Genomic DNA, 24,929 nt, shown 5'->3' with positions numbered 1-24,929 from the left:
GACATTTCTAATCTTAATGCGCATAGTAAGGATATATTTTATGTTACAGTGTTTGGTTAGAGTAATACATTAAGCTAACCTTAAAGTAAATGGGGAGATATATTTTATATGATTGGGATGTCTTTTCTAAGTTACCTTTAAAGTAAAGGGGGAAGTGATGTGGTATATTGAGCTTATGGGCTTACCATAGTTTCATGTGTGTTCATGTGATATGCGCATGCTTAGACAGATGAGCCAGAGAGTGTGAGCCATTACCAGCATGGCATATTGTACCCGTTATGCAAGTTATCAGTAAAGGTGTTAAATGCGTGCAACCGTCTCGTCATTAATACAGCACAGATAGATAGATAGATAGATAGATAGATAGATAGATAGATAGATAGATAGATAGATAGATAGATTTATTAAATACAAGATCTACTCAGCTGATGCTGGTTTCCTTTGGAGATGTGTATACACTTATGCTAATAATCTATATCTACATTATTAAATTCATAAATTATGTAATGTAACATATAGAATAAGTAATATACAATATAGTGAGAAACATATTATTATGATTAATAATGAATAAAAAAATTATCTAAATACCAGAAAATTGTTTCCAGTAGTTAATTCTACATTTTTTAATAGTCTCAGAGTTTTTAACATAGGCAAAGAATTATATAACATGGCAACTGAAAAAGCGAAAGTCCCATCTCCTGATTTTGAGTTTATTTCCATGATATGAATATTGTTCTCTCCTCTGGTGTTATAATTATGGAAATCAAAATTTCTAATAAAAACTCTGTCTATTTCTTTTGAAAAATGAAAATAAAGGATTTATCGCAATTAAAATTTTAAAGAAAAACCTGCATAATTTTAGCAAAAGAAAAAACATTATGCATAACAAAGTATGCTGTAATATATTATTAAATTTATCATTTTATATTATTATAATTATTTCAAACAAATACAAATGCAAAACACACAAAGTCTCATGCCCATTCTTTGAAATGTACTTCTAGATACCAGGATGATTATCCTCTTCAAATAACTTTTTTTTTTTTCATAACCCACTGTTAGCTACAAAGCTCATAGGATTTATCTCAAATTCACAATCCAATTTAACCTAGAGTCAACAATTGGGATTTGAAAAGTATTTCACCTGTGGTATAAAGTAAACAGTCAGTGATCCAAACATTTTAGGTCTCTAGGTGGATGCCTGAGTGATGATAATGGATACCATTGCCTCCATTGTGTTCAGTTTGTTCATTTTGTGATGCTGTGGCACTTTGCCTGAATTTGTTTTCAACAGTCTTAACAGTCGTTTTCTAAGTAAGATGGTATAGATGTCACAAAACGAAGCAAAAAATTGTCCAGCTTCACCGATATTTTGTTGTGTTACTGTTTTCCAGACCTTGTCGTGACAATGGAAGGAGACACATCTCTTAATAATTCAAATTTAATACGCTTTATGACAATTCTGACCATGGAATCACTGGACATACCACCATCCAGTGCTTTTTCTATATTCATTTTTAGCACCATTACCTACTCTTTAATTTTGTTCTTCCACTCTGTGTTACTTGTGACTATTATTGCAAAAAGAGAGCTGCATAAACCTATGTACATACTGCTGTTTAATTTGTCCATATGTGACCTTATGGGAGCTACAGGTTTTTACCCTCAGCTGGTTGGTAGTATACTGTTTGAGACGAGAAAAATCTCCTACCCTGCCTGTGGCTTACAAGGCATAGTTATTCACCTCTATGGGTGTGGATCTCTTTTATTTCTCACCGTTATGTCTTATGACAGATATATTGCTATTTGCAAACCTTTAAGGTACCACAATCTGATGACACAAGGGACATTGATAAAAATAATTTTGATGGTCTGGTCTGTTAATTGTGTGATTATTGGGATTTTATTCATGCTCACGCTAAGTAAAGAAATTTGCAAGACACATATAGTGGACATGTACTGCAATAATCCTTCTTTATTGAAGCTAAGCTGTGAGGATACAAGAGCAATTAATTACTATGGTTTGTTTGCTATAGCTCTTGTTCAAGGCTCCTCCATACTGATTGTATCATTAACATATCTCAAAATCCTAATTACCTGTCTTTCTACAAAACAGAAAAATTCTATAAGTAAGGCAATGCAAACCTGTGGGACACATTTAGTTGTTTTTCTGAGTTTTGAGATTAACACATTCTTACTACTGGTTTCTCACAGGTTAGAAGCAGTATCTCCACACTTAAGAAGAGCTTTTGGTGTTTCAGTTGTAATATTTCCTCCATTTCTCAATCCTCTAATTTATGGGTTGAAAACAAGGGAAATTCAGCAAACAATTTTTAAGTTTTTCCAAAGAAAGATTTCTTCTGTCTAATAGGAAACTAAACTAAAAGCATATGTGTATTCTTCTTTGAATATTTTTATTTTCATAAAATAATAACTATGCTAAAAGTATCTGAAATTATGCACTAATTTAATGATATAATATCTATTCGGTTTATTAAATACAATCTACTCCTGTTGCTGAGTAAATTTATGTAACCCTTATATCATGAGTAAATTTGATATTGTTCCTTATTCAATCATTGAAATAATGCTCTGTGCTGTTATGAATATCAGTATTATCACAGTATACTATAGTCATTTAAACATTATTTCTCACAGGCCAGGAAATTATATTGTTTCAGTTATTTGATGATGGATATATCTTTTGCCTATCCTATTTCTTCAACATTTGTAAATGTCACTTATGTACATTTGTAACTGTTACTAACTGGTTCATAAGATTTTAGAGGCAATTCTAAAGGTGCTTTCTGCCCAAGAAGTTTCATAAAAATTTTTATATATTTAGGGCAGGAAATTATGTACAGGCTATCCCATAATTTTTCAATGTTGTTTTATCAAACACCCAAAATCTTTCTTTTATAATTTAATAATTTCTTCCAGAATGATTTTCATGACCTGGCGACTTGTCCAGGGTGTACCCCGCCTTTCGCCCGTAGTCAGCTGGGATAGGCTCCAGCTTGCCTGCGACCCTGTAGAACAGGATAAAGCGGCTAGAGATAATGAGATGAGATGAGATCCTTCACCAAATTTACCAAATTCAAATTGTTGTGTTACATGAAGATTAAGTGACCATAAAATATGACACAATTAAAGTAATTTAACATTTTACATACTGATGAAAGATACTGTTTAACATTATTGATTTTTGTTAAAACTGAACTGTACATGTGATTTAGTCATTTGGAAGAAGCTTTGATCCAGAGAAACTTGGCTTTTTTGTCAAAATGTTTTTCTACTGAAAATCACAGTTTATTATGTGTTTTGAATCTATAGTCCCCTCTGCATGTACTGGAACAAAAGGTGAATATGAGATGATAGATTAGAATTTCAGTTTTAATTTCCTAATATTTACATCTTGCTGTGTTAAAAACAAAACAACAACAACAAAAAAAAACCCTTCATCAGAATACAACACCTTCTGTTTGAACCCACTGGTGTTCCAAGTGATCAAAAATACTGGAACATCTGACACATGTTTCTTGCCCAGATATGCCATGTAATATTGATTGTATTAACAATTAATTGCTCCAAATGTCAACTCTTGGTTTGAGCTCTTCGTTTCACATGTGAAGACTGTATTATTTGTTGAAAAGGATAACTGAACAAAGACCAGAGATGTGTTTATGGGTGAAAGCAAGTCATTCTGAAGCTGAGAAAAGAAGGAAAAATCATCAAACAGAGCCAGTGCACAAACACTGGGCATAGGCCATACATTTGGAATGCCCTGAAAAAGAAATTCATCTCATCATATTATCTGTAGCCGCTTATCCTGTTCGACAGGGTCGCAGGCAAGCTGGAGCCTATCCCAGCTGACTACAGGCAAAAGGCAGGGTACACCCTGGACAAGTCACCACAGGGCTGACACATAGACAACCATTCACACCTGCAGTCAATTTAGAGTCACCAGTTAACCTAACCTGCATGTCTTTGGACTGTGGGGGAAACCAGAGCACCTGAAAGAAACTCACATGGACAACATGCAAACTCCACACAGAAAGGCCCTCACCACCCACGGGGCTTGAACCCGGACATTCTTTTTGTGAGGTGATAGCGCTAACCACTACACCACCGTGCCACCCCTCTTTACAGAACATCCTAGATAGAAATATTAAATTTATCCATAATGAGTAAAAACAAACAAAAAATGCAATTGTGTAACCAGAAACTTATAAGCAACTTATGAATATGAGCATCTGAGTTATTTCTGAATTTAATTTTAGTTTGAACTTGAAATCTATTTTGTTGAAGTTATCATCTATTCAATGATGGAAACTTGATTGCAAAACTTTTTGTAGCAAATGCAGTCCTAAGGCATCGTTATGGTTTCTCAGTAGTACCATCCACAGTAATCTTATTGATATTTAGGATGTCTATGTGAAGCCATCCTCAGCAGCAGTGAGTGGTTTGCAGGTGATGAAAACCATCATCAGGATGGATCGGTTAGGTCAGGATCACTTGTATCTCAGGAGGAGCTTGTGATGAGAGAGACCGACCTACCGTCCGTCCGCCTGACCAATGTATTAACAACCAGACACTAGTTGATAACATTGTTATTGTTGTCATTATTATTAATAGTAATAGTAAGGTAAAGTTCATATAAAAGTATAGAAAGAATATTTTATTCAGTGTAATCTACAGAACATGTCAAAAATAATGTTTTTTTGTACTGAAAACCATTGCTTCTATGCTGAAATTCAGTGGCTAAAGGAAGTTCTGTGTTGTTGTAGGTATCATGCCGCCATCTTGGTTTAAGAACTACAACTACCAGCCAACTTCTGCGTTGACTACGTCACGCCTGGGCGGGATCATGGACATCACATTCCTCAGGAATTCAACAAAAGACTTGGAAATCTGCCATCTCGTGCTCTCTCGCGTCAGACTCTAACCGAGACTGACCTAAAAAGAGAACTCATCATCAGATGTCTAAACAGCGCGTTTCCTTCTTTAATCTGCTCCTGATCAAAGTAGATATCGGAAACACGCGATCATCAACTCAAGAGAGTTATTAACCGGTTTTTGCAAGTATTACTTTTCTTTTTAAGCGTACGCGGCTGCGAGCAAAGGCAGTTTTCTAAAGAGCTCTTCTCTTTTCTTTCTTTTAAATCCGTGTACGGTGTTGAACAAAGACTTTGTCTTATCAACTACGAAGATCACCAAAGAAAGCTTCAGAACTCTTCTCCTCTCTCACCGAAGCGCAACCTTCCGCCTCGAATTCCTTCAGACAGAAGACGAGACTCTTTGCAGTAAGAAAGGCATTGGGCAAACAGAAGTTTAAGTCTTAGGAATTAGTTATTCTATTCACTTAATGTGAAGTTGTATGAGGTTAAATGAAGTGTATACACTGAATCTTGGTTCTCTATCATTGTTTATTGATTTCAATTGTTTAATCAATAAGTTCTTGCATGTTATCTCTCCTAACATTCTAATTTCATTTAACTCACTCATATTTTGATCTTATTAAGATTTCAGTGAGTATTCCTTTGTCTGAGTTGAAAATGTGCTCACTAAACCTTGAGATAACATTCCACACACACCCTGGCGGTTCCTGGCTCTTCCTGGCACGGGAATTTAACCCCTAACCCCACACACATGTGGAGTAGCCCCACACACACCCCCCACACACACACACACAGACTCAGAGAAACACTGTTCCACTCTGAGATTTCATTCTGTTGCCATTCAATTATTAAATTTCCATTTTTCCTTTTTTTTATTAATTTCCTTTTTTTTAATCTTTTTATAATAAACTCCATTATTATTGAAATTGTGTCACCCACGTCGTAAAAGAACTCTTATGGTGTATGAATAATTAATTAGATGCAGTTTGGTAAGTGATAAACTTCGAATTATCACATTTTAAATGATTATTCAATTGAATCGTTAAATGATTCACTAAATGATTCATTTGATTCACTGAATGATTCACTGAGAGATTCACCGAATGACTCACTAAATGATTCATTTGAATGATTCACTTCAAACAATTCAAAGAGACTGATTCCATGGTAGGATTCAATTCAAATGAGTCAAATTAAATGATTCAATGGGATTGAATCCATTTAATTATTAAAGATTGATCATTTGATACCAATCTACATATCCATAATCATTAATTACACCTACATTGTGAACCTATGTTTTGATTTGGTTTGTTTTGTGATTTTTTTAAACATAAAATACAGGTATTTGCAGAATATTACTTTGACAGGACATGTTTTAACCATATTTTTTGCACAATATTTAGATTCTTTCCTTACACATGTGTGGCAGCAAGGGTGTGGTCAAGCACTGGCTGTGAACAATGAGGAGTCAGGTTGAACCAGCAGGTAACATATCATGAGTTACACCTGTGTTTAATTACTGGCTGTCTATCAATGTGTGTCTCTGTTTGTCATTCAGATAGCCAGTTATGACAGAGAAAACTGAGCCACCCAACACTGTGCTTGTGCTTGTGAATTTAGCAGTCAGTGAAAAGTGAAAAGTACAACAGAATAGAATAGAATAGAATAGAATAGAATAGAATAGAATGCCTTTATTGTCACTGCACAAATGTGCAATGAAATTTAGTTCATCATCAGAGAGCAAAGCCACTGCGTACATGCACACTGCCATTCAAGGGTACTTCAGCCCAAGGCCAAGCCATGTTAACCTAACTGCATGTCTTTGGACTTCACCCATAAACACACCCATTCTTCAAGCCTGCCTCCCAGTTCCTCATTATCCCACCTTAGATAAATGTTACACTGGTGCCAAAACCCAGGACTGAGGAACATAATGCCCTCATGGAGTCCTTGCCACTCATTTAATTTGTCCATGCACTCGCCACCACCCAACACAACCAGCACCAGTTGCCTACTGCCACCCCTCATGGGCGAAGTGCAGCTCACAGCTCAGCAACTGCCCACTGACAGCAGGCTGGAGTACAGTGACCTGAAGCATGCAATCCTGTGGCATCCCGGATGCACCCCCGAGCAACACCAGCAGCGCTTCTGCATGCTGACCATGGAGGAAGCTGGTTGGCAATCTGCCTACAGCCAGCAGTTCCAGGATGCCTGCTAGCAGTGGCTCAGGAAGAAGATTTTGATGTTGAGGGAGTCAGGCATCGACTCGGTCACACTGGAGCAGTTTATTGCTTGGCTGCCTATAGGAACAGCAGAGTGAGTCCAGTGCCACCACCCTGCATTGCTGGACAGAGCAATCAAGTTGGCTGAGGACCATCTGGTGGCGTTTCCAGGAGCAGGCACTCCCATAGCTTCTCTCTCTTTCTCTCCCCCTTTTTCTCCTCAACTCTCCCCTAACCCAGCGCTGCAGAAATGGGGGCCAACTCTCCTGAAACCCACTCCCTGCACTCATGTCTTACTTCATGCCTCTTCACCCCTTTCTCCTTCTGTGTCAGTGTCGCCGCTAACCCCTCTCTTTCTCACCAGGTGGACCCACCTGTGCCCACAGAAATCAGGAGCAAGTCTGGCCAGACTTTTGATGCAGCAAGAAGGCTGGAATTTCCCAGAATCAGTATTTCTGCAGGCAGCATGGTGGTGTAGTGGTTAGTACTGTCACTTCACAGCAAGACAGTTCTGGGTTTGAACTCAGTGGCCAACAGGGGCCTTTCTGTGTGGGGTTTGCATGTTCTCTCCATGTCTGTGTGGGTTTCCTCTGGGTGCTCCGGTTTCCCCCATGGTCCAAAGACATGCAAGTTAGGTTAATTGGTGGCTCTAAATTGACCATAGGTGTGAATGGTTGTTTGTCTCTATGTGTCAGCCCTGTGATGAACTTGTCCAGGGTCTGGCCTCTCGCACATAGTCAGCTGGTATTGGTTCTAGCTTGGCCATGACCCTGCACAGGATAAGCGGTTATGGATGATGGATGGATGGATGGATGGAGTATTTCTGCAAAGGGGCAGGATGTCTGATTCATATTCCTGATGTGCTGCAGGCTTCCCCCAATTGAGCAGGAACATACTGCATCTCTGTGAGTATTCAAAGGGGTACACGCCAGGCTTTGGTAGATTCTGGTTGTCATCAGATCTCCATGTGCCAAAGCCTGATTCAATGCAGGGCACTGGGAAATACACGATTGGTGAAGGTGAGGTGTGTATACGGGGATGTTCACAAATATCTGCTAATACCCATCACAATTCATTTCCAGAGAGAAAAGCATAGTGTGGAGGTGGCAGTTTGTCTGAGCCTTACCCATTCAATTATCCTGGGAACAGATTGGCCGGGGTTGAGAACATTAATAAAACAGTTAGTAGTGGATGGGTCCTGCATTAGTATTTACGGTATATTAGTATGTCATGGGGGAATCCTGCTGCAACATTGGCTGGGGTGTCGGTCCCAGGGCTGTCCATGTCAGCTCCACATCATGATGACACAGGGAGGGGGGAGGGCACTGCACCTCCTCACTCCTTGGGGAATCCCTCAGGGGATTTCCCACTGGAGCAGATGTGAGATGAGACTCTGAGGCACATTTTTGACCATGTGAAACGTGCATGTCTGATGGAGGAAAGGAGATGAGTTGAGTCTCATCAAGTCAAATCAAGATTATTTGTATAGCGCTTTTAACAATAAACATTATCGCAAAGCAGCTTTACAGAATTTGAACGACTTAAAACATGAGCTAATTTTATCCCTAATCTATTCCCAATGAGCAAGCCTGTGGCGACGGTGGCAAGGAAAAACTCCCTCAGACTACATGAGGAAGAAACCTTGAAAGAAACCAGACTCAAGAGGGAACCCATCCTCATTTGGGCAACAGACAACATGACTATAACATTAACAGCTTTAACATGAAGTCAGTTTCATTGATGTTATAACTCTTCATTGATGAAAACTTGAGTGCAAAACTGTTCATGACAACTCCAGTCCTAAAGTTAGCAAGTCAACTGTAGTCCTCAGCCATAAAAGCATTACTGTAAGTGTCCAGAGCATCCTCCAAATGTGACTTTCAACTGTCCACATGGGGCCGTCCTCCACAGGAGCGATGCGATGAGACTCCAACCAGACACAGGGCACCAGGATGGATCAGGCAGGTCTGAGGAGCAGAAGAGGTCAGCATCTCGATCCCAGGACCAACATGTAACTCAAAGGGACAGATGGGGGGGGGAAGAGAGAGAAAAAACAGGTTGTTAGGTATGCCCAATGTCACCTGAATAAGTAGGAACAGTATGCATATTGCACTGAGTACAAGCAGGGACTCCAGCAAAACTAACTATGACAGCATAACTAAAAGGGGAGAGCCAGAAGGTAACACAGGCATGAGGGAGCCCTGGGATATAAAGCAGCCAGCTACAACACCATCAAAAAACTCGAGTGAGCAAGCAAGTGGGGACTGACAGCATCCAGACATCCCAGTTTACCAAAAAACTCTATGTCTGAGGACCCTCCAGATCTACTCCTTTACCTCATAAACACCATTAATAAAAGGCTTGACTAAACAGATATGTTTTCAGCCTAGACTTAAATGCTGAGACTGTGTCTGATTCCCGAACATTACTTGGAAGGCTGTTCCATAACTGTGGGGCTTTGTAAGAAAAGGCTCTGCCCCCTGATGTAGCCTTCACTATACGAGGTACCAGCAGATAGCCTGCACCTTTTGATCTAAGTAGGCGTGGCAGGTTATAGAGGACCAGAAGTTCCCTCAGGTACTGTGGAGCGAGACCATTCAGTGCTTTAAAGGTCAATAGTAGTATTTTATAATCAATACTCAGTCAGCATAGCAGTGCTATGAAAAACCATATGATGATGATTTGACCACATTGAGTAAACAGAGAATCAGCAGAGAGATGCAGATGATGAGCCCCTCCATGTCACCTCATTTGACTTTACCTCTCAGTAAGAAGCACACCACCACCATGCTATATAAGTAATTCCAGAAGTCATAAGAAAGGACAGGAGATTCTTGTGATTGACAATATTCTCAAGTATAATGAGGACAAATGTCCATTTCTCTGATCTAGTTCCATGAAGCTTATCAAGTACAGCCACAAAGGTAGATTCTCTGGAGTATGCCACATTGAAGACAGACTGGTCAGGATCTTAAAGGTTGTTCTGGGTGAACAATAGCGTTAGCTGACTGAAAGCAACTTTAAGTTTAAAAATTTCAATAATTATTGAAATAAAAGGAAAAAAAAAGATACTTCTTGGGAGTTGCTGATATCTGAGGTGCTTAGTGTTGGCTTTTTCACAATAGGTCTAACCCCTCCTTAGAATGGGAATAAGTCAGTCAGTACTGTAAGTACATAAGCAGATGTTATGGAGCCATTTGCAGTGAACTGGATGAAGGACATGAGGTCTTCAAAGATGGGCTTGATCATTGTGTAAGGGATGAGGTCCATTGAGCATGTGGTTGGATTGCTAGACAACATGATCTGCAGGCTCTCTTCTTATCTCATTATCTCTAGCCACTTTATCCTGTTCTACAGGGTCGCAGGCAAGCTGGAGCCTATCCCAGCTGACTACAGGCAAAAGGCGGGGTACACCCTGGACAAGTCGCCAGGTCATCACAGGGCTGACACATATGCCGCTTTTCCACTACAAACGCGGCTGAGTTGGGCTGAGCCGTGCCGTGCTGAGTCGAGCTGAGTGGGGCTGTTGGAGTTGCATTTCGACGACAACCGCGCTGAACCATGCTGGCGGAAGTGGGTGGACACATTGGGTGGAGTTAGCGAAAGTGGTTGGACGTCACGTGATGTCGTTAGGTGGCACAAACAGTGACATCAGTGATCTTTTAAGCGGTAGTCTCATGACCCGGATAGTAAACAATAAACATGGAGGACATGGAGTCGTTAGTGTTGCTGGTCTTGGTGCTGTGGCTTGTTGTCACCGACAACGCCAACAGATACTGGCAAGAGCGTATAGATGAGACGAGGCGCATAAGGCTTCAGAAATTCTCGTAATTTGTAATTATTCTTCTTCCAGGTTTACAGATCCCAGCGTGCTCGCGGGGTGTGTGTGGGCATGTGAGGACACTCCTCCTCACCAATCAGTGCACAGGGGAGTGTCTCCTCACGCCCCTAGCCCCACTTGGCTCGGTTTGGCTCGCTTCAGCCCCACTCCAAAACTGTGCGAGTTTTGGGTGCTAAGCAGGGCTGAAGCGAGCTGAGTCATGCTGCTCTGAGATAGTCGAAACGCGAGCCGTGTCGGGCTGAAGTGAGCTGAAGTGAGCTGAAGTGAGCTGAAAAAGGGTAGTGGAAAAGGGCCATATAGACACAGACAACCATTCACACTCACATTCACACCTACGGTCAATTAAGGCTACATCCACACGACAATAGCAACGAGATGTTATTTAAAAATATATCGCGTCCAAATGGGCAACAATCAGTAAAATATCAGGTCCATATGGCAACTCAACGCTTGCTGAAAACGATGCAATACACATGCCACACCTCTAGGGGCGCTGCAAGACGGTCCCTTCGGAGACACCAGAACAATAGAAGAAGTAAGGACGCCTGCGCATAATGCGCGAGACTTCATATTAGCCACAAAGTCAGGAAAATCTCATCTCATCTCATCTCATTATCTCTAGCCGCTTTATCCTTCTACAGGGTCGCAGGCAAGCTGGAGCCTATCCCAGCTGACTACGGGCGAAAGGCAGGGTACACCCTGGACAAGTCGCCAGGTCATCACAGGGCTGACACATAGACACAGACAACCATTCACACTCACATCTACGGTCAATTTAGAGTCACCAGTTAACCTAACCTGCATGTCTTTGGACTGTGGGGGAAACCGGAGCACCCGGAGGAAACCCACGCGGACACGGGGAGAACATGCAAACTCCACACAGAAAGGCCCTCTCCCGCCCCGGGGCTCGAACCCAGGACCTTCTTGCTGTGAGGCGACAGCGCTAACCACTACACCACCGTGCCGCCGTCAGGAAAATCTGTTTGTAAAATTACATTATAATGACCAAATACAATGAAAAGTATTTTTCCAGTCTCACCTGTGAAAGGTAATCCCATGTGATCTCGTTTGGACGGCAAACCTGTTGGTACAGTTAAAGGCAGCTAATCTTTATTCTCCGCTTTGACCTCTCCAATATGGCGGCAAGGATGACGTATGATTCTACGCGGAAGGCGGCGTCTTTAATGGTCCGGAATAAATTGAATACTACACGTTGATGGATTAATTTGTTTCTCACCTGTGAAAGGTAATCCCATGTGATCTCGTTTGGACGGTAAACCTGTTGGTACAGTTAAAGGCAGCACATGAATCTTTATTCTCCGCTTTGACCTCTCCAATATGGCGGCGAGGATGACGTATGATTCTACGCAGAAGGCGGCGTCTTTAATGGTCCGGAATAAATTGGATTAATTTGATCCTCTACGCCCTTTTTGAGGAATGTATTGTCGGACTTAAATCAACATCTGAAGAGGTGAGATCGCTCCTTTTTTCCCCTATTTTTGCTGGCGGGATTGCACCATTACACAATAAGTATTCACAGTGAAAATATTTTGTAAGCGCGTTTCATGAACCAAGTTATAGGATTTGTTGACAACTTGCATTGCAATGAGAAGATCATTGGCACTACTGGTGTTAAGAATCAGACCATTTCATAAATGAATATTTTGCTGTAGAGCTGCAGTGTTTGTACAATTGCATGTTTTTGCTTCACTATTACTGTCACTATTCTGCTTCTTGCATTACTACTGTGAACTAACACTGAACATAATAATAATAATAATAATAATATCCAAGCTCGTGTTTCACTCTCACTAGTGCTCTGTAAGGCTTTTTCCTGGTGATATTCGTTACACTTCTACCCGGCGTGAAGCACTCACAGTCATGTGGTTGTGACGTCATCGTAAACAAATCCGTTCTACTCATCCAGACGACTTCACGACGGCAACGTTGAGAGATCTTTCCACTCTGGAACCCGTTCTCAAAAAGATTGCGTTTTGGGCACCCAAAACGCCGGTGCCGTGTGGACGCCAGGCCTAAACGATAAGCAATTGTATCGGAGTCACCTGAATCCGTTGCCATGTGGACAGGGCCTTAGAGTAACCAGTTAACCTAACCTGCATTTCTTTGGAAATGGATACCTTTGCACCAAAATAAAAACGCTCAGTGCACACACACACACACACACACACACACATTTGTCTCAGTGTCTTTGTGAAGACCTTCCATTGGAATGGTTCATGGTCTGGTGCAAGAACAATGCTGACAAAACTAAAGAGATGATTTTTGAAGTCCTGTGCTGATCACTCCCCTTTGTGTTTAAATGGCTCCACAAAAGAGAAAGTAATGAGCACCAGGTTTCTTGATGGTCACACTGTAGAGGGGCTTACCTGGACAACAAGCATCAGTTTTCTGGCCAAGAGAGCCCAGCAGCACCTACATTTTCTCTGGCTTTTGAAAAATGCAAACATTCCCTCACCCATCCTCATTACATTCTCCAGGGACACCAGAGGTTATCAACACAATGCAATGGTGAATGCATGCTGTAATCAAAGCTCAAGGTGGGCCAACAAAATATTAGTGTGCATGATTTTATTTCTCCAGGCAGCGTACCATTTGGGTCTCTACCCACCATCAACACCTCATACAACAGCCATTGCATTCACAAAGCAACCAGCTGGAGAGTGAGAAATGGGCTGATCTCCATGTGTTTTTGCTTGTGTGTGTGTCAGTGAGAGAGAAAGCACTGAAAATTGTTTATGCAAAAAAAAAAAGCAGAGCTTTGTGAAAAGTCACATGTCTCCCAAGTCTTTCTTCTGAGAGAACTGGGTCGCTTGTCATCTCCATAATTCTAAAATACATATCCTCATAATATTATTGGTTTGCTTTTTTTCATAGGCCACTGTTAGTTGCAAAGCTCAGATGCAACCCACAGTCCCACGTAACCTAGAGTTAACAACAGGGATTTGACAAACATTTGATCTGGGGGATAAAGTTAACATGTAGGGATCCAAATATTTTGTTCTCTGGGGGAAGCCTGAGTGGTGAAAATGAAGACCATCACTTCAGATGTGTTCAGTGTATGGGTTTTGTGATCCTGTGGCACTTTTACAATTTAGTTGTCAACAACTTGTTCTTACAAGCTTGTTCTAGGTAAGAATATGTTCAATGTTAGACCTCTATTTTGTGAGAATTTTTTCCAGGCCTTGGAGTTAAAATGGTGGCAGGGACATCGCTTATTAATTCAAATTTAACACGTTTCATGGTAATTCTGACCATGGAAAAGTTGGACCTACCACCATCCAGTGCTTTGTCTGTGTTCATTTTTGGGATCATCACATATTGTTTAATTTTGTTCTTCCACTCCATGTTACTTGTGGCAATTGTTGTAAAAAAAGGATCTCCATAAACCTATGTACATACTGCTATTTAATTTATCCATATGTGACCTTTTGGGATCTACAGCTTTTTACCCTCAGCTGGTTTGTAGCATATTGTCTCAGACTCGAGAAATCTCCTACCTTGCCTGTGCCTTACAAGGCCTGTTTATTCACCTATATGGGAATGGATCTCTTTTATTTCTCACTGTTATGTCTTATGACCAGGGCCGGATTAACATGGCCAGGGGCCCCTAGGCTACAAGTTGCTGTAGCCCCCCCCGTAGGCTTGAAGGAAACTATCATGCATGCCAATGTCATCAGAGTGAGTGTGTGTGTGTGTGTGTGTGTGCGCGCGTTTGTGAAACTAGTGGCAGTGGCACATTCATCCACAAATGGGATGGGGTCTGAAAGGGATGGTCCTTCACCCTAACCAGAGCTAGTAGTACTACTGGCTGCAGCTGCAGCTGCAGCTAACATAACGTTTGCTACGCTAGTGTCATGATGACTTGCACTTGCCAGTTGGGTTTCATTAGGTTTAAAAAACCCTGTTAGTTTTGGTATATTGCTCAATAGAGCTATGTCATGTTGGGCTTTTTGCCGTTGCGCCTTGCGCTTTTGAGCACCGCTCTCGTATTTTCTGTCACACATGTTCACTGTGGGCGGCACGGTGGTGTAGTGGTTAGCGCTGTCGCCTCACAGCAAGAAGGTCCTGGGTTCGAGCCCCGGGGCCGGCGAGGGCCTTTCTGTGTGGAGTTTGCATGTTCTCCCCGTGTCCGCGTGGGTTTCCTCCGGGTGCTCCGGTTTCCCCCACAGTCCAAAGACATGCAGGTTAGGTTAACTGGTGACTCTAAATTGACCGTAGGTGTGAATGTGAGTGTGAATGGTTGTCTGTGTCTGTGTGTCGGCCCTGTGATGACCTGGCGACTTGTCCAGGGTGTACCCCGCCTTTCGCCCGTAGTCAGCTGGGATAGGCTCCAGCTTGCCTGCGACCCTGTAGAACAGGATAAAGCGGCTAGAGATAATGAGATGAGATGAGACATGTTCACTGTTCAACTGTGGAGTGACGTCGTGCCTGACGTCTAACGTTTATATATGGAAGGTGGATTTGCCTCACCTAATCAGCGTCCGTTTATTTAAATATTCATTTTGAGCCAATGAATATGAAGGGTTTTTTTTTTCTTTTGACCAATTGGGGGCCCCCCTGCAAGGTGGGGGGCATGGGGGCCCCTAGGCTGAAGCCATATGAAGCCTGTGCGGTGATCCGGGCGTGCTTATGACAGATATATTGCCATTTGCCAGCCTTTGAGATATCATAATATGATGACACGAGCTGTTTTGATAAAATTTATCTTCTTGGTCTGGTCTGTAAATTATACTATGATTGGGACTTCATTTGTGCTCACATTAAGCAAATAAATCTGCAGGACAAATATAGTGGACACATTCTGCAATAATCCATCATTAATGAGGTTAAGCTGTGAGGATACAAGAGTAGTTAACTACTACGGCTTGTTTGGTATCACTCTTTTCCAAGGCTCTTCCGTACTGATAGTGTCATTAACATATATCAAAATCCTATTTACCTGTCTTTCTACACAACAGAAAAATTCTATAAGGAAGGCAATGCAAACCTGTGGGACACATTTAGTTGTTTTTCTGAGTTTTGAGGTTAATGCACTCTTAGCACTGCTTTCTCACAGGTTAGAAACAGTATCTCCACACTTAAGAAGAGCCTTTGGTGTTTCAATTATTATTTTTCCTCCAATTCTTAACCCACTTATTTATGGATTGAAAACAAGCGAAATCCGACAAACTATGTTTAAGTTCTTCAAAAGAAAGATTGCTTCTAGATAACAGTTAATGAAACTACAAGCATGTACATATTTCATTTTCTGCAATTTAGCAAATAAATAATGATTTCAGACGAATTCACAAAATAACTATTGTGAATTAGTCTGAAATCATGATAAGGAAATTTGTGATGTTGGTGGTGTTAACTCCTTTTTATAACTGGTCCAGTTTTCCTTGAGTCTCACCCTTCCACACCAGTGGATTTGATGTAACAGGGATCATCAGGTCTTACACAAACTTGTGGAGTCCATGAAGTTCAACTGTACGCTGTCATTGAAGTGTGCCAATGGGAGTGTTCCAAAAATTTAGAAATTACAGGATGTAGATCTTACTCATCCGATTATCACCGTACTTTTCAGTGATGTTGTGGCTGATAATGTCATTTGTAATGAGTAATTCAACATTTTGCCTGAAAACTGAAAAGAATACAGCAGAGAAGCATTTCCAGTGGTTTTAGTGGTCTCAGATATTTCATTATATAAATGTAACACACTACAGGAGATGTATGCTGATGTGCTATTAAAAGGGCATATATTTAGTGTGGTGTCATAAAAAATTGGCCTGCAATTGTGCAGCTCTTTACAATTGTGCAACTAATTATACAACCCCGATTCCAAAAAAGTTGGGACAAAGTACAAATTGTAAATAAAAACAACCCTAACCCTGCCTCTCACCCATAGTCAGCTGGGATAGGCTCCAGCTTGCCTGCAATCCTGCACAGGATAAGCAGCTACAGATAATGGATGGATGGACTGATGATTTGGATTCAAGACGTCGGCGCCCTGTATGGCAGCGGCTACTCCAGCTCCCGATAGCGATGTGCATTTTATGTTAAATGTGTTGTCTGTACCGTCACAGTGTTGTACGAGAATAGTCTACAACAGAAGCTTACTACTCCGACTATGAAACTCCAACTTTTCAAACGATCTTTCCGGAGCTATGATGGCTTTGGAACCCAAAGCATTCAGCGAGCTAGGCATTCTACACCGGTAAGACCCAGGGGCCTGCAAAGCAGTGGACTCTCCCCCTGCCACCAGCCAACACTGGAGGTGATGCAAGCGGTGGGAGAGACCTAGCATGCATCACCAGCGGTGTGCTAGACCCAGCAAGCGGGGCAGTCGAGCGGGTATCAGTGCCAGGCTAAAAGCTTCCTTCAATCCTGCTATCCAATGTTCATTCACTGGAAAACAAAATGGACTACCTCAGACTGGATTTAATTACACAAAGAAAGGTGAGAGACTGCAGCACCATCATCCTCACTGAGACGTGGCTTAATCACACCGTTCCAGACAACTCCATTCAGGTGGATGGACTAATAACGTTCTGGGCGGACAGGAGCCACGCTCTCAGCGGTAAATCTCGGGGAGGTGGTGTGTGCATTTTCATTAATAACAACTGGTGTACTAATGTCAAAGTTCTCAAGTCACTGTTCTGAGGACATAGAATTTCTAACAGTTACATGTCGTCCAGTCTACTTGCCAAGATAATTCTCAGCCATCAACATTACAGCTGTGTACATTCCTCCCAGTACGAATACAAAGGACGCACTGTCTACATTGTATCAGCCTGTGAGCTCAATGCAGGACTCTAACCCGGACTCTGTCTATATAATCGCTGGAGATTTTAATCAGGCCAATTTGAAGACAGTACTCCCACATTATCACAAATATGTGGACTTTGCAACTAGGGGAGAGAACACTCTTGACCAGGTCTACACAAACATTAAACAGGCATTCAGAGCTGTTCCCCACCCCCACCTGGGAAACTCAGACCATCTCTTGTTATGCTAATTCCAGCTTACAGACCACTGCTAACCAGGAACAAGCCATCTGTGAAACAGATCAGAACATGGCCAGAGGGGGCTACCTCAGCTCTTCAAGACTGTTTTGACTGCACAGACTGGAATGTTTTTAGGGAGGCTGCCACTACCAACCAGCATGTCAACATAATGGAATACACTGAGTCTGTGACGGGATACATATCCAAATGCATGGAAGATGTGACCATCATCAAACACATCACCACAAGAGCCAACAAAAAACCCTGGTTCACCAGGGAGGTACGTGAGCTCCTGAGAGCATGGAATACTGCTTTCAAGTCCGGGGACAAAGTAGCTCTTAGAACTGGTTAGTTTTTTCTTTTTTATCAGACATCTAGTTTTAGGTTTGTTTACCTGACATGTTTCGATGTATGTAACTGTCGTCTTCCTCAGAGTGTCACCGGATGTTATCAGCTGATGTTTCTGAAGGCGTGACCTTCCTGTCTGGTTTCTGACAGGTTGGTCACGTCTTCTGCTGTCCATTCGTCCCCTGCATGATGGCACTCCAGGTATGGGAGAGCATGTATGCTCCATCATCCTGGTTGATGGTCCTCGGGCTTCGCTTTCGGATCTCCATGGCCTCCCTGATCCAGCGCTGATGTTTGTTATCTTCTGTGCGGATGACTCTGGCATTCCCCCAGTCCATAATGTGATTTTCTCTTTTGCAGTGGTCTGTTATGGCTGACTTGTAATTTTCCTGTTGTGCCTTTTCTTTTATTGTTCGGGTTTGTCTTGTAGCTGTCTCCTTTTCACAGTCTTTCTTATGTTCATTTTTTCTTGTGGTGAAGCTCCTCCCTGTCTCCCCGATGTAGGTTTTATTGCATGATTGGCATGGAATCTCATATATGGTGTTGCATTTGTTTTCCGGATGTATTCTGTCTTTGGGATGAACTGATAGATGTCTGATAAAAAAGAAAAAACTAATCATATCTAATATAAGACATAATGAACGTAATCGAGAAAAGCTTTTAGAACTGCTAGGGCCAACTTGAACCGGGGCGTGAGAGCAGCCAAGCGTGCCTATGGACAGAAAATCCAATTACACTTCACTGACACAAAAGACCCCAGGCACCTATGGCAAGGCATCCAGTCAGGAACCGATTACAGGCCAATACCCCCACCGTGTGAGGACAGCACAGACTTCCTAAACTCACTTAACACCTTCTTCAGCAGGTTTGAAGAAAATGACACCACCACACCAACAAAAAACCCTCACTGCTCAGACAATGTAACACTTCACCTGGACCCTGCTGACGTGCGGAGGACCCTTCAAAAGGTGAACCCCAGGAAAGCTGCTGGTCCTGACAATATACCTGGGCATGCGCTTAAAGACTGTGCTGACTCACTTACAGATGTTCTCACAGATATTTTCAACACCTCTCTGAGCCAAGCCATCTTACCAGCATGCTTCAAAGCCACCACCATCATACCGCTACCCAAGAAATCCCCAGCCACAACATTGAACGACTACCGGCCCATAGCACTCACTCCCGTCATAATGAAGTGCTTTGAAAGGCTGGTCAAGGCACATATAACATCCAGCCTACCCACCACATTTGACCCATTCCAGTTTGCATACTGTCCCAAACATTCCTCTGATGATGCCATAGCAACAGCACTTCACATCAGCCTGGCTCATCTGGAAAACAAAAACAGTTACATGTGGATGCTGTTCATCGACTTCAGCTCCGCCTTCAACACAGTCATCCCACAACATCCAGTGCTATAGGCATCAGCACCCCGCTATGCAACTGGCTACTGGACTTTTTCACCAACAGACCACAGACAGTAAGAGTTGGCAAAAACTCCTCAGATACCACCATCATGAACACTGAGGTCCCCCAGGGATGTGTGCTGAGTCCTCTGCTGTTCACACTGATGACCCATGACTGTTGTGCCAGACCCAACTCAAACCACATCAACAAGTTTGCAGATGACACAACAGTGGTGGGCCTCATCAGCAACGACGACGACTTAGCCTACAGAGAGGAGGTACACCAACTCATCAACTGGTGTGACATCAACAATCTATACCTCAATGTCAATAAAACAAAGCAAATAACTGTGGACTTCGGGAAAAATCACATGTCACACACACCCCTCACCATCAATGGCAGTGCTGTGGAATCAGTGAAAAGCACCAAGTTCCTGGGGGTGCACATCACAGATGACCTGACATGGACAACTAACACCACCTCCCTTGTCAAGAAAGCACAGCAACGCCTCCACTTCCTACGCAGGATGAGGAGAGCCGACCTCCCCCCTTCTGCACTCACCACCTTCTACAGGGGTGCCATTGAGAGCATCCTCACCAGCAGTCTCTCAGTCTGATACGGCAACTGCCCTGTTGCTGACCAGAAGGCCCGACAGAGGGTGGTGAAGACAGCAGAGAAGATCACCAGATCAGCCCAACCATCCATCCAGGACCTATACTTATCCTGCTGTCGCAAAAGAGCCATCAACATCATCAAAGACTCCACCCACCCTGCACACAAACTGTTTACCCTCCTACCATCTGGCAAGTGCTACAGCAGCATTCGTTGCAGGACTACCAGACTCAGCAACAGCTTTTTCCCACAGGCTATCAGACTGCTCAACTCACTCATGAAAACTCCAAGAACATAACCCCCCCACACACAAAAGACCAGCAAACTGTCAAAACAGTATTCTCAATGTCTATACAATGCTCTTTTTATGCACATATGCCAATATGCTTTTTTGCACAAGAACATACAAGTTTCTCATCTCATCTCATTATCTCTAGCCGCTTTATCCTTCTACAGGGTCGCAGGCAAGCTGGAGCCTATCCCAGCTGACTACGGGCGAAAGGCGGGGTACACCCTGGACAAGTCGCCAGGTCATCACAGGGCTGACACATAGACACAGACAACCATTCACACTCACATTCACACCTACGGTCAATTTAGAGTCACCAGTTAACCTAACCTGCATGTCTTTGGACTGTGGGGGAAACCGGAGCACCCGGAGGAAACCCACGCGGACACGGGGAGAACATGCAAACTCCACACAGAAAGGCCCTCGCCAGCCCCGGGGCTCGAACCCAGGACCTTCTTGCTGTGAGGCGACAGCGCTAACCACTACATACAAGTTTACAATACTTATTTATCTCCATGCTCCTATTCTGCACTTTGCACTTTACCATACTGCACCTTGTATTATTTTACCCTTGTACTATTGCACCCCAGTAACATACCTCAAACTTGACTACATTTCTGGACTACATTTCTGGAACTACTATTCTGGACTACATTACCTCAAACTTGACTACATTTCTGGAACTACAATTCTGGACTACATTACCTCAAACTTGACTACATTTCTGGAACTACAATTCTGGACTACATTACCTCAAACTTGACTACATTTCTGGAACTACAATTCTGGACTACATTACCTCAAACTTGACTACATTTCTGGAACTACAATTCTGGACTACATTACCTCAAACTTGACTACATTTCTGGAACTACAATTCTGGACTACATTACCTCAAACTTGACTACATTTCTGGAACTACAATTCTGGACTACATTACCTCAAACTTGACTACATTTCTGGAACTACAATTCTGGACTACATTACCTCAAACTTGACTACATTTCTGGAACTACAATTCTGGACTACATTACCTCAAACTTGACTACATTTCTGGATCATGGTGAATATTCTGGGAACTGTATGCCCACTGTCTGTCTATATGTTGTGTTAATTTGCTTATCTGTTGATGTCTGTGTGCACTTTTATGTTTAGTTGTGTGTCAATTTTTTAATACTGCACATTTGGAGTTTGGGGATATGCAATTTCAATCCTCTGTGTAATTCTGTTACATGGTCTGATTGACAGTAAAGTTCACTTTGACTTTGCTTGTGTGTGTGTCAATGAGAGAGAAAACACTGAAAAGTGTTTATGCAAAAAAAAAAAGCAGAGCTTTGTGAAAAGTCACATCTCTCCCAAGTCTTCCTTCTGAGAGAACTGGGTCTCCTGTCATCTCCATAATTCTAAATACATATCCTCATAGTATTATTGGTTTTGGTTTGCTTTTTTTCATAGGCCACTGTTAGTTGCAAATCTCAGATGATTCCTCTCCAACCCACAGTCCCACGTAACCTAGAGTTAACAACAGGGATTTGACAAACATTTGATCTGGGGGATAAAGTTAACATGTAGGGATCCAAATATTTTGTTCTCTGGGGGAAGCCTGAGTGGTGAAAATGAAGACCATCACTTCAGATGTGTTCAGTGTATGGGTTTTGTGATCCTGTGGCACTTTTACAATGTAGTTGTCAACAACTTGTTCTTACAAGCTTGTTCTAGGTAAGAATATGTTCAATGTTAGACCTGTATTTTGTGAGAATTTTTTCCAGGCCTTGGAGTTAAAATGGTGGCAGAGACATCTCTTATTAATTCAAATTTAACACGTTTCATGGCAATTCTGACCATGGAAAAGTTGGACCTACCACCATCCAGTGCTTTGTCTGTGTTCATTTTTGGGATCATCACATATTGTTTAATTTTGTTCTTCCACTCCATGTTACTTGTGGCAATTGTTGTAAAAAAAGGATCTCCATAAACCTATGTACATACTGCTATTTAATTTATCCATATGTGACCTTTTGGGATCTACAGCTTTTTACCCTCAGCTGGTTTGTAGCATATTGTCTCAGACTCGAGAAATCCCCTACCTTGCCTGTGCCTTACAAGGCCTGTTTATTCACCTATATGGGAATGGATCTCTTTTATTTCTCACTGTTATGTCTTATGACAGATATATTGCCATTTGCCAGCCTTTGAGATATCATAATATGATGACACAAGCTGTTTTGATAAAATTTATCTTCTTGGTCTGGTCTGTAAATTGTACTATGATTGGGACTTCATTTGTGCTCACATTAAGCAAAGAAATCTGCAGGACAAATATAGTGGACACATTCTGCAATAATCCATCATTAATGAGGTTAAGCTGTGAGGATACAAGAGTAGTTAACTACTACGGCTTGTTTGGTATCGCTCTTTCCCAAGGCTCTTCCGTACTGATAGTGTCATTAACATATATCAAAATCCTAATTTCCTGTCTTTCTACACAACAGAAAAATTCTATAAGGAAGGCAATGCAAACCTGTGGGACACATTTAGTTGTTTTTCTGAGTTTTGAGGTTAATGTATTCTTAGCACTGCTTTCTCACAGGTTAGAAACAGTATCTCCACACTTAAGAAGAGCCTTTGGTGTTTCAATTATTATTTTTCCTCCAATTCTTAACCCACTTATTTATGGATTGAAAACAAGGGAAATCCGACAAACTATATTTAAGTTCTTCAAAAGAAAGATTGCTTCTAGATAACAGTTAATGAAACTACAAGCATGTGCGTATTTTATTTTCTGCAATTTAGCAAATAAATTAAGACAGGCAAAATAACTATTGTGAATTAGTCTGAAATCATGATAAGGAAATTTGTGATGTTGGTGGTGTTAACTCCTTTTTATAACTGGTCCAGTTTTCCTTGAGTCTCACCCTTCCATACCAGTGGATTTGATGTAACAGGGATCATCAGGTCTTACACAAACTTGTGGAGTCCATGAAGTTCAACTGTACGCGGTCATTGAAGTGTGCCAATGGGAGTGTTCCAAAAATTTAGAAATTACAGGATGTAGATCTTACTCATCCTATTATCACCCTACTTTTCAGTGATGTTGTGGCTGATAATGTCATTTGTAATGAGTAATTCAACATTTTGCCTGAAAACTGAAAAGAATACAGCAGAGAAGCATTTCCAGTGGTTTCGGTGGTCTCAGATATTTCATTATATAAATGTAACACACTACAGGAGATGTATTATGTAAAATTAGATGATCTAAAATGTAAAATTATGTAAAATTAGATTATCTAATTGTAATTGTATGATTTTTCTCTTTTATACCTTCGGGGAAATGCCTTGCATGGGTTGTCCATTCGCGTTCTTCCCTTTGGGCTGACTTACTTTATTATGTTTATTTTTTTATGTTTATTTCTTTTTTTTATGTTTATTTTGTAACAGTCCAATAAAGTTGGTAAAAAAAAAGTATGCTGATGTGCTATTAAAAGGGCATATATTTAGTGTGGTGTCATAAAAAAAAAGTTGGCCTGCAATTCATCATCATCATCATCATGTTCCCCTTTCTGAAGACTTAGCTCCTTGAGGTGCGCCCATGTCAATGAGGCGCATACAGTTCTCTCTGTCCATCATTTGTCACCTGATCTGCTGGGCATCCATGCCCAACAGTCTTTCAAACCTTGTCCATTTTGAGGACCGCTCGTCAAACAATATCTGTTTTCTGATGTCTGCATTGTCCATCCTGCAGATGTGTGCCAGGTATTTCAGTTGATGAGCAATACAGACAGACTTGATTGATTTAGTCCCAGTTATATGGTGCAAATCCGCGTTTGAATATTTGAACCTCCACTCCTGTCTCCCATCATCGCTCATATTACCCACATCCTCATCACTTTGTCGCTTATATCCACCTTTCACCATCTTCCTTAAGAAACCGTTCCAGACCACCTCGCTCTTCGCTAATTCTTTTGCAGTCAGCTCCCATGTCTGAACACTGTATAAGAGTCGGGATCTCACGCAGGCAGTGAGGAACTTTACTCTAGTAGACAGGTGTATACGATGATCTGTTAACACATGTTTGAGCTCGTTCCATTTCTCAAAAGCGGAACCGATTCTAGTGCCAAGATTCTGTGTATTGTCGCTTGAGTTTGTGATTGTGTAACCCAGGTATCGGAAACTTCTGACGTTCTTTAGTTTGGTTCCCCCGACATCAACAAGACTCTCTTGGTTCTTGACGGCATGCAATTGTGCAGCTCTTTACAACTGTGCAACTAATTATACATGATCAAGCTAACTATAAGACCT

The 24,929-nt window shown here is 41.7% G+C and overlaps 1 protein-coding gene and 2 pseudogenes across 1 annotated transcript; all 3 read left to right on the top strand.

Annotated features, from left to right (window-relative positions):
* The first annotated feature begins 1,411 nt into the window (after nt 1–1,411).
* On the top strand, nt 1,412–2,371 carry LOC132901241 (olfactory receptor 56A4-like). Its single transcript, XM_060943566.1, has one exon. It carries the CDS (start codon nt 1,412–1,414, stop codon nt 2,369–2,371), a length of 960 nt encoding a protein of 319 aa, XP_060799549.1.
* Nucleotides 2,372–6,876: 4,505 nt separating this feature from the next.
* Nucleotides 6,877–16,198, top strand: LOC132901239 (olfactory receptor 10A3-like; annotated as a pseudogene).
* Nucleotides 16,199–19,838: 3,640 nt separating this feature from the next.
* LOC132901238 (olfactory receptor 51I2-like) lies at nt 19,839–23,374 on the top strand (annotated as a pseudogene).
* Nucleotides 23,375–24,929: the final 1,555 nt, after the last annotated feature.

This window comes from Neoarius graeffei, chromosome 17, assembly GCF_027579695.1.
Source record: "Neoarius graeffei isolate fNeoGra1 chromosome 17, fNeoGra1.pri, whole genome shotgun sequence".
Classification (NCBI taxonomy): Eukaryota; Metazoa; Chordata; class Actinopteri; order Siluriformes; family Ariidae; genus Neoarius; species Neoarius graeffei.
This window is presented reverse-complemented; position numbering and strand designations above follow the sequence as displayed.

What these genes read in the sequence shown, in the direction of transcription:
- LOC132901241 (XM_060943566.1), top strand. Translation starts at nt 1,412, where the DNA reads ATGGAAGGAGACACATCTCTTAATAATTCAAATTTAATACGCTTTATG.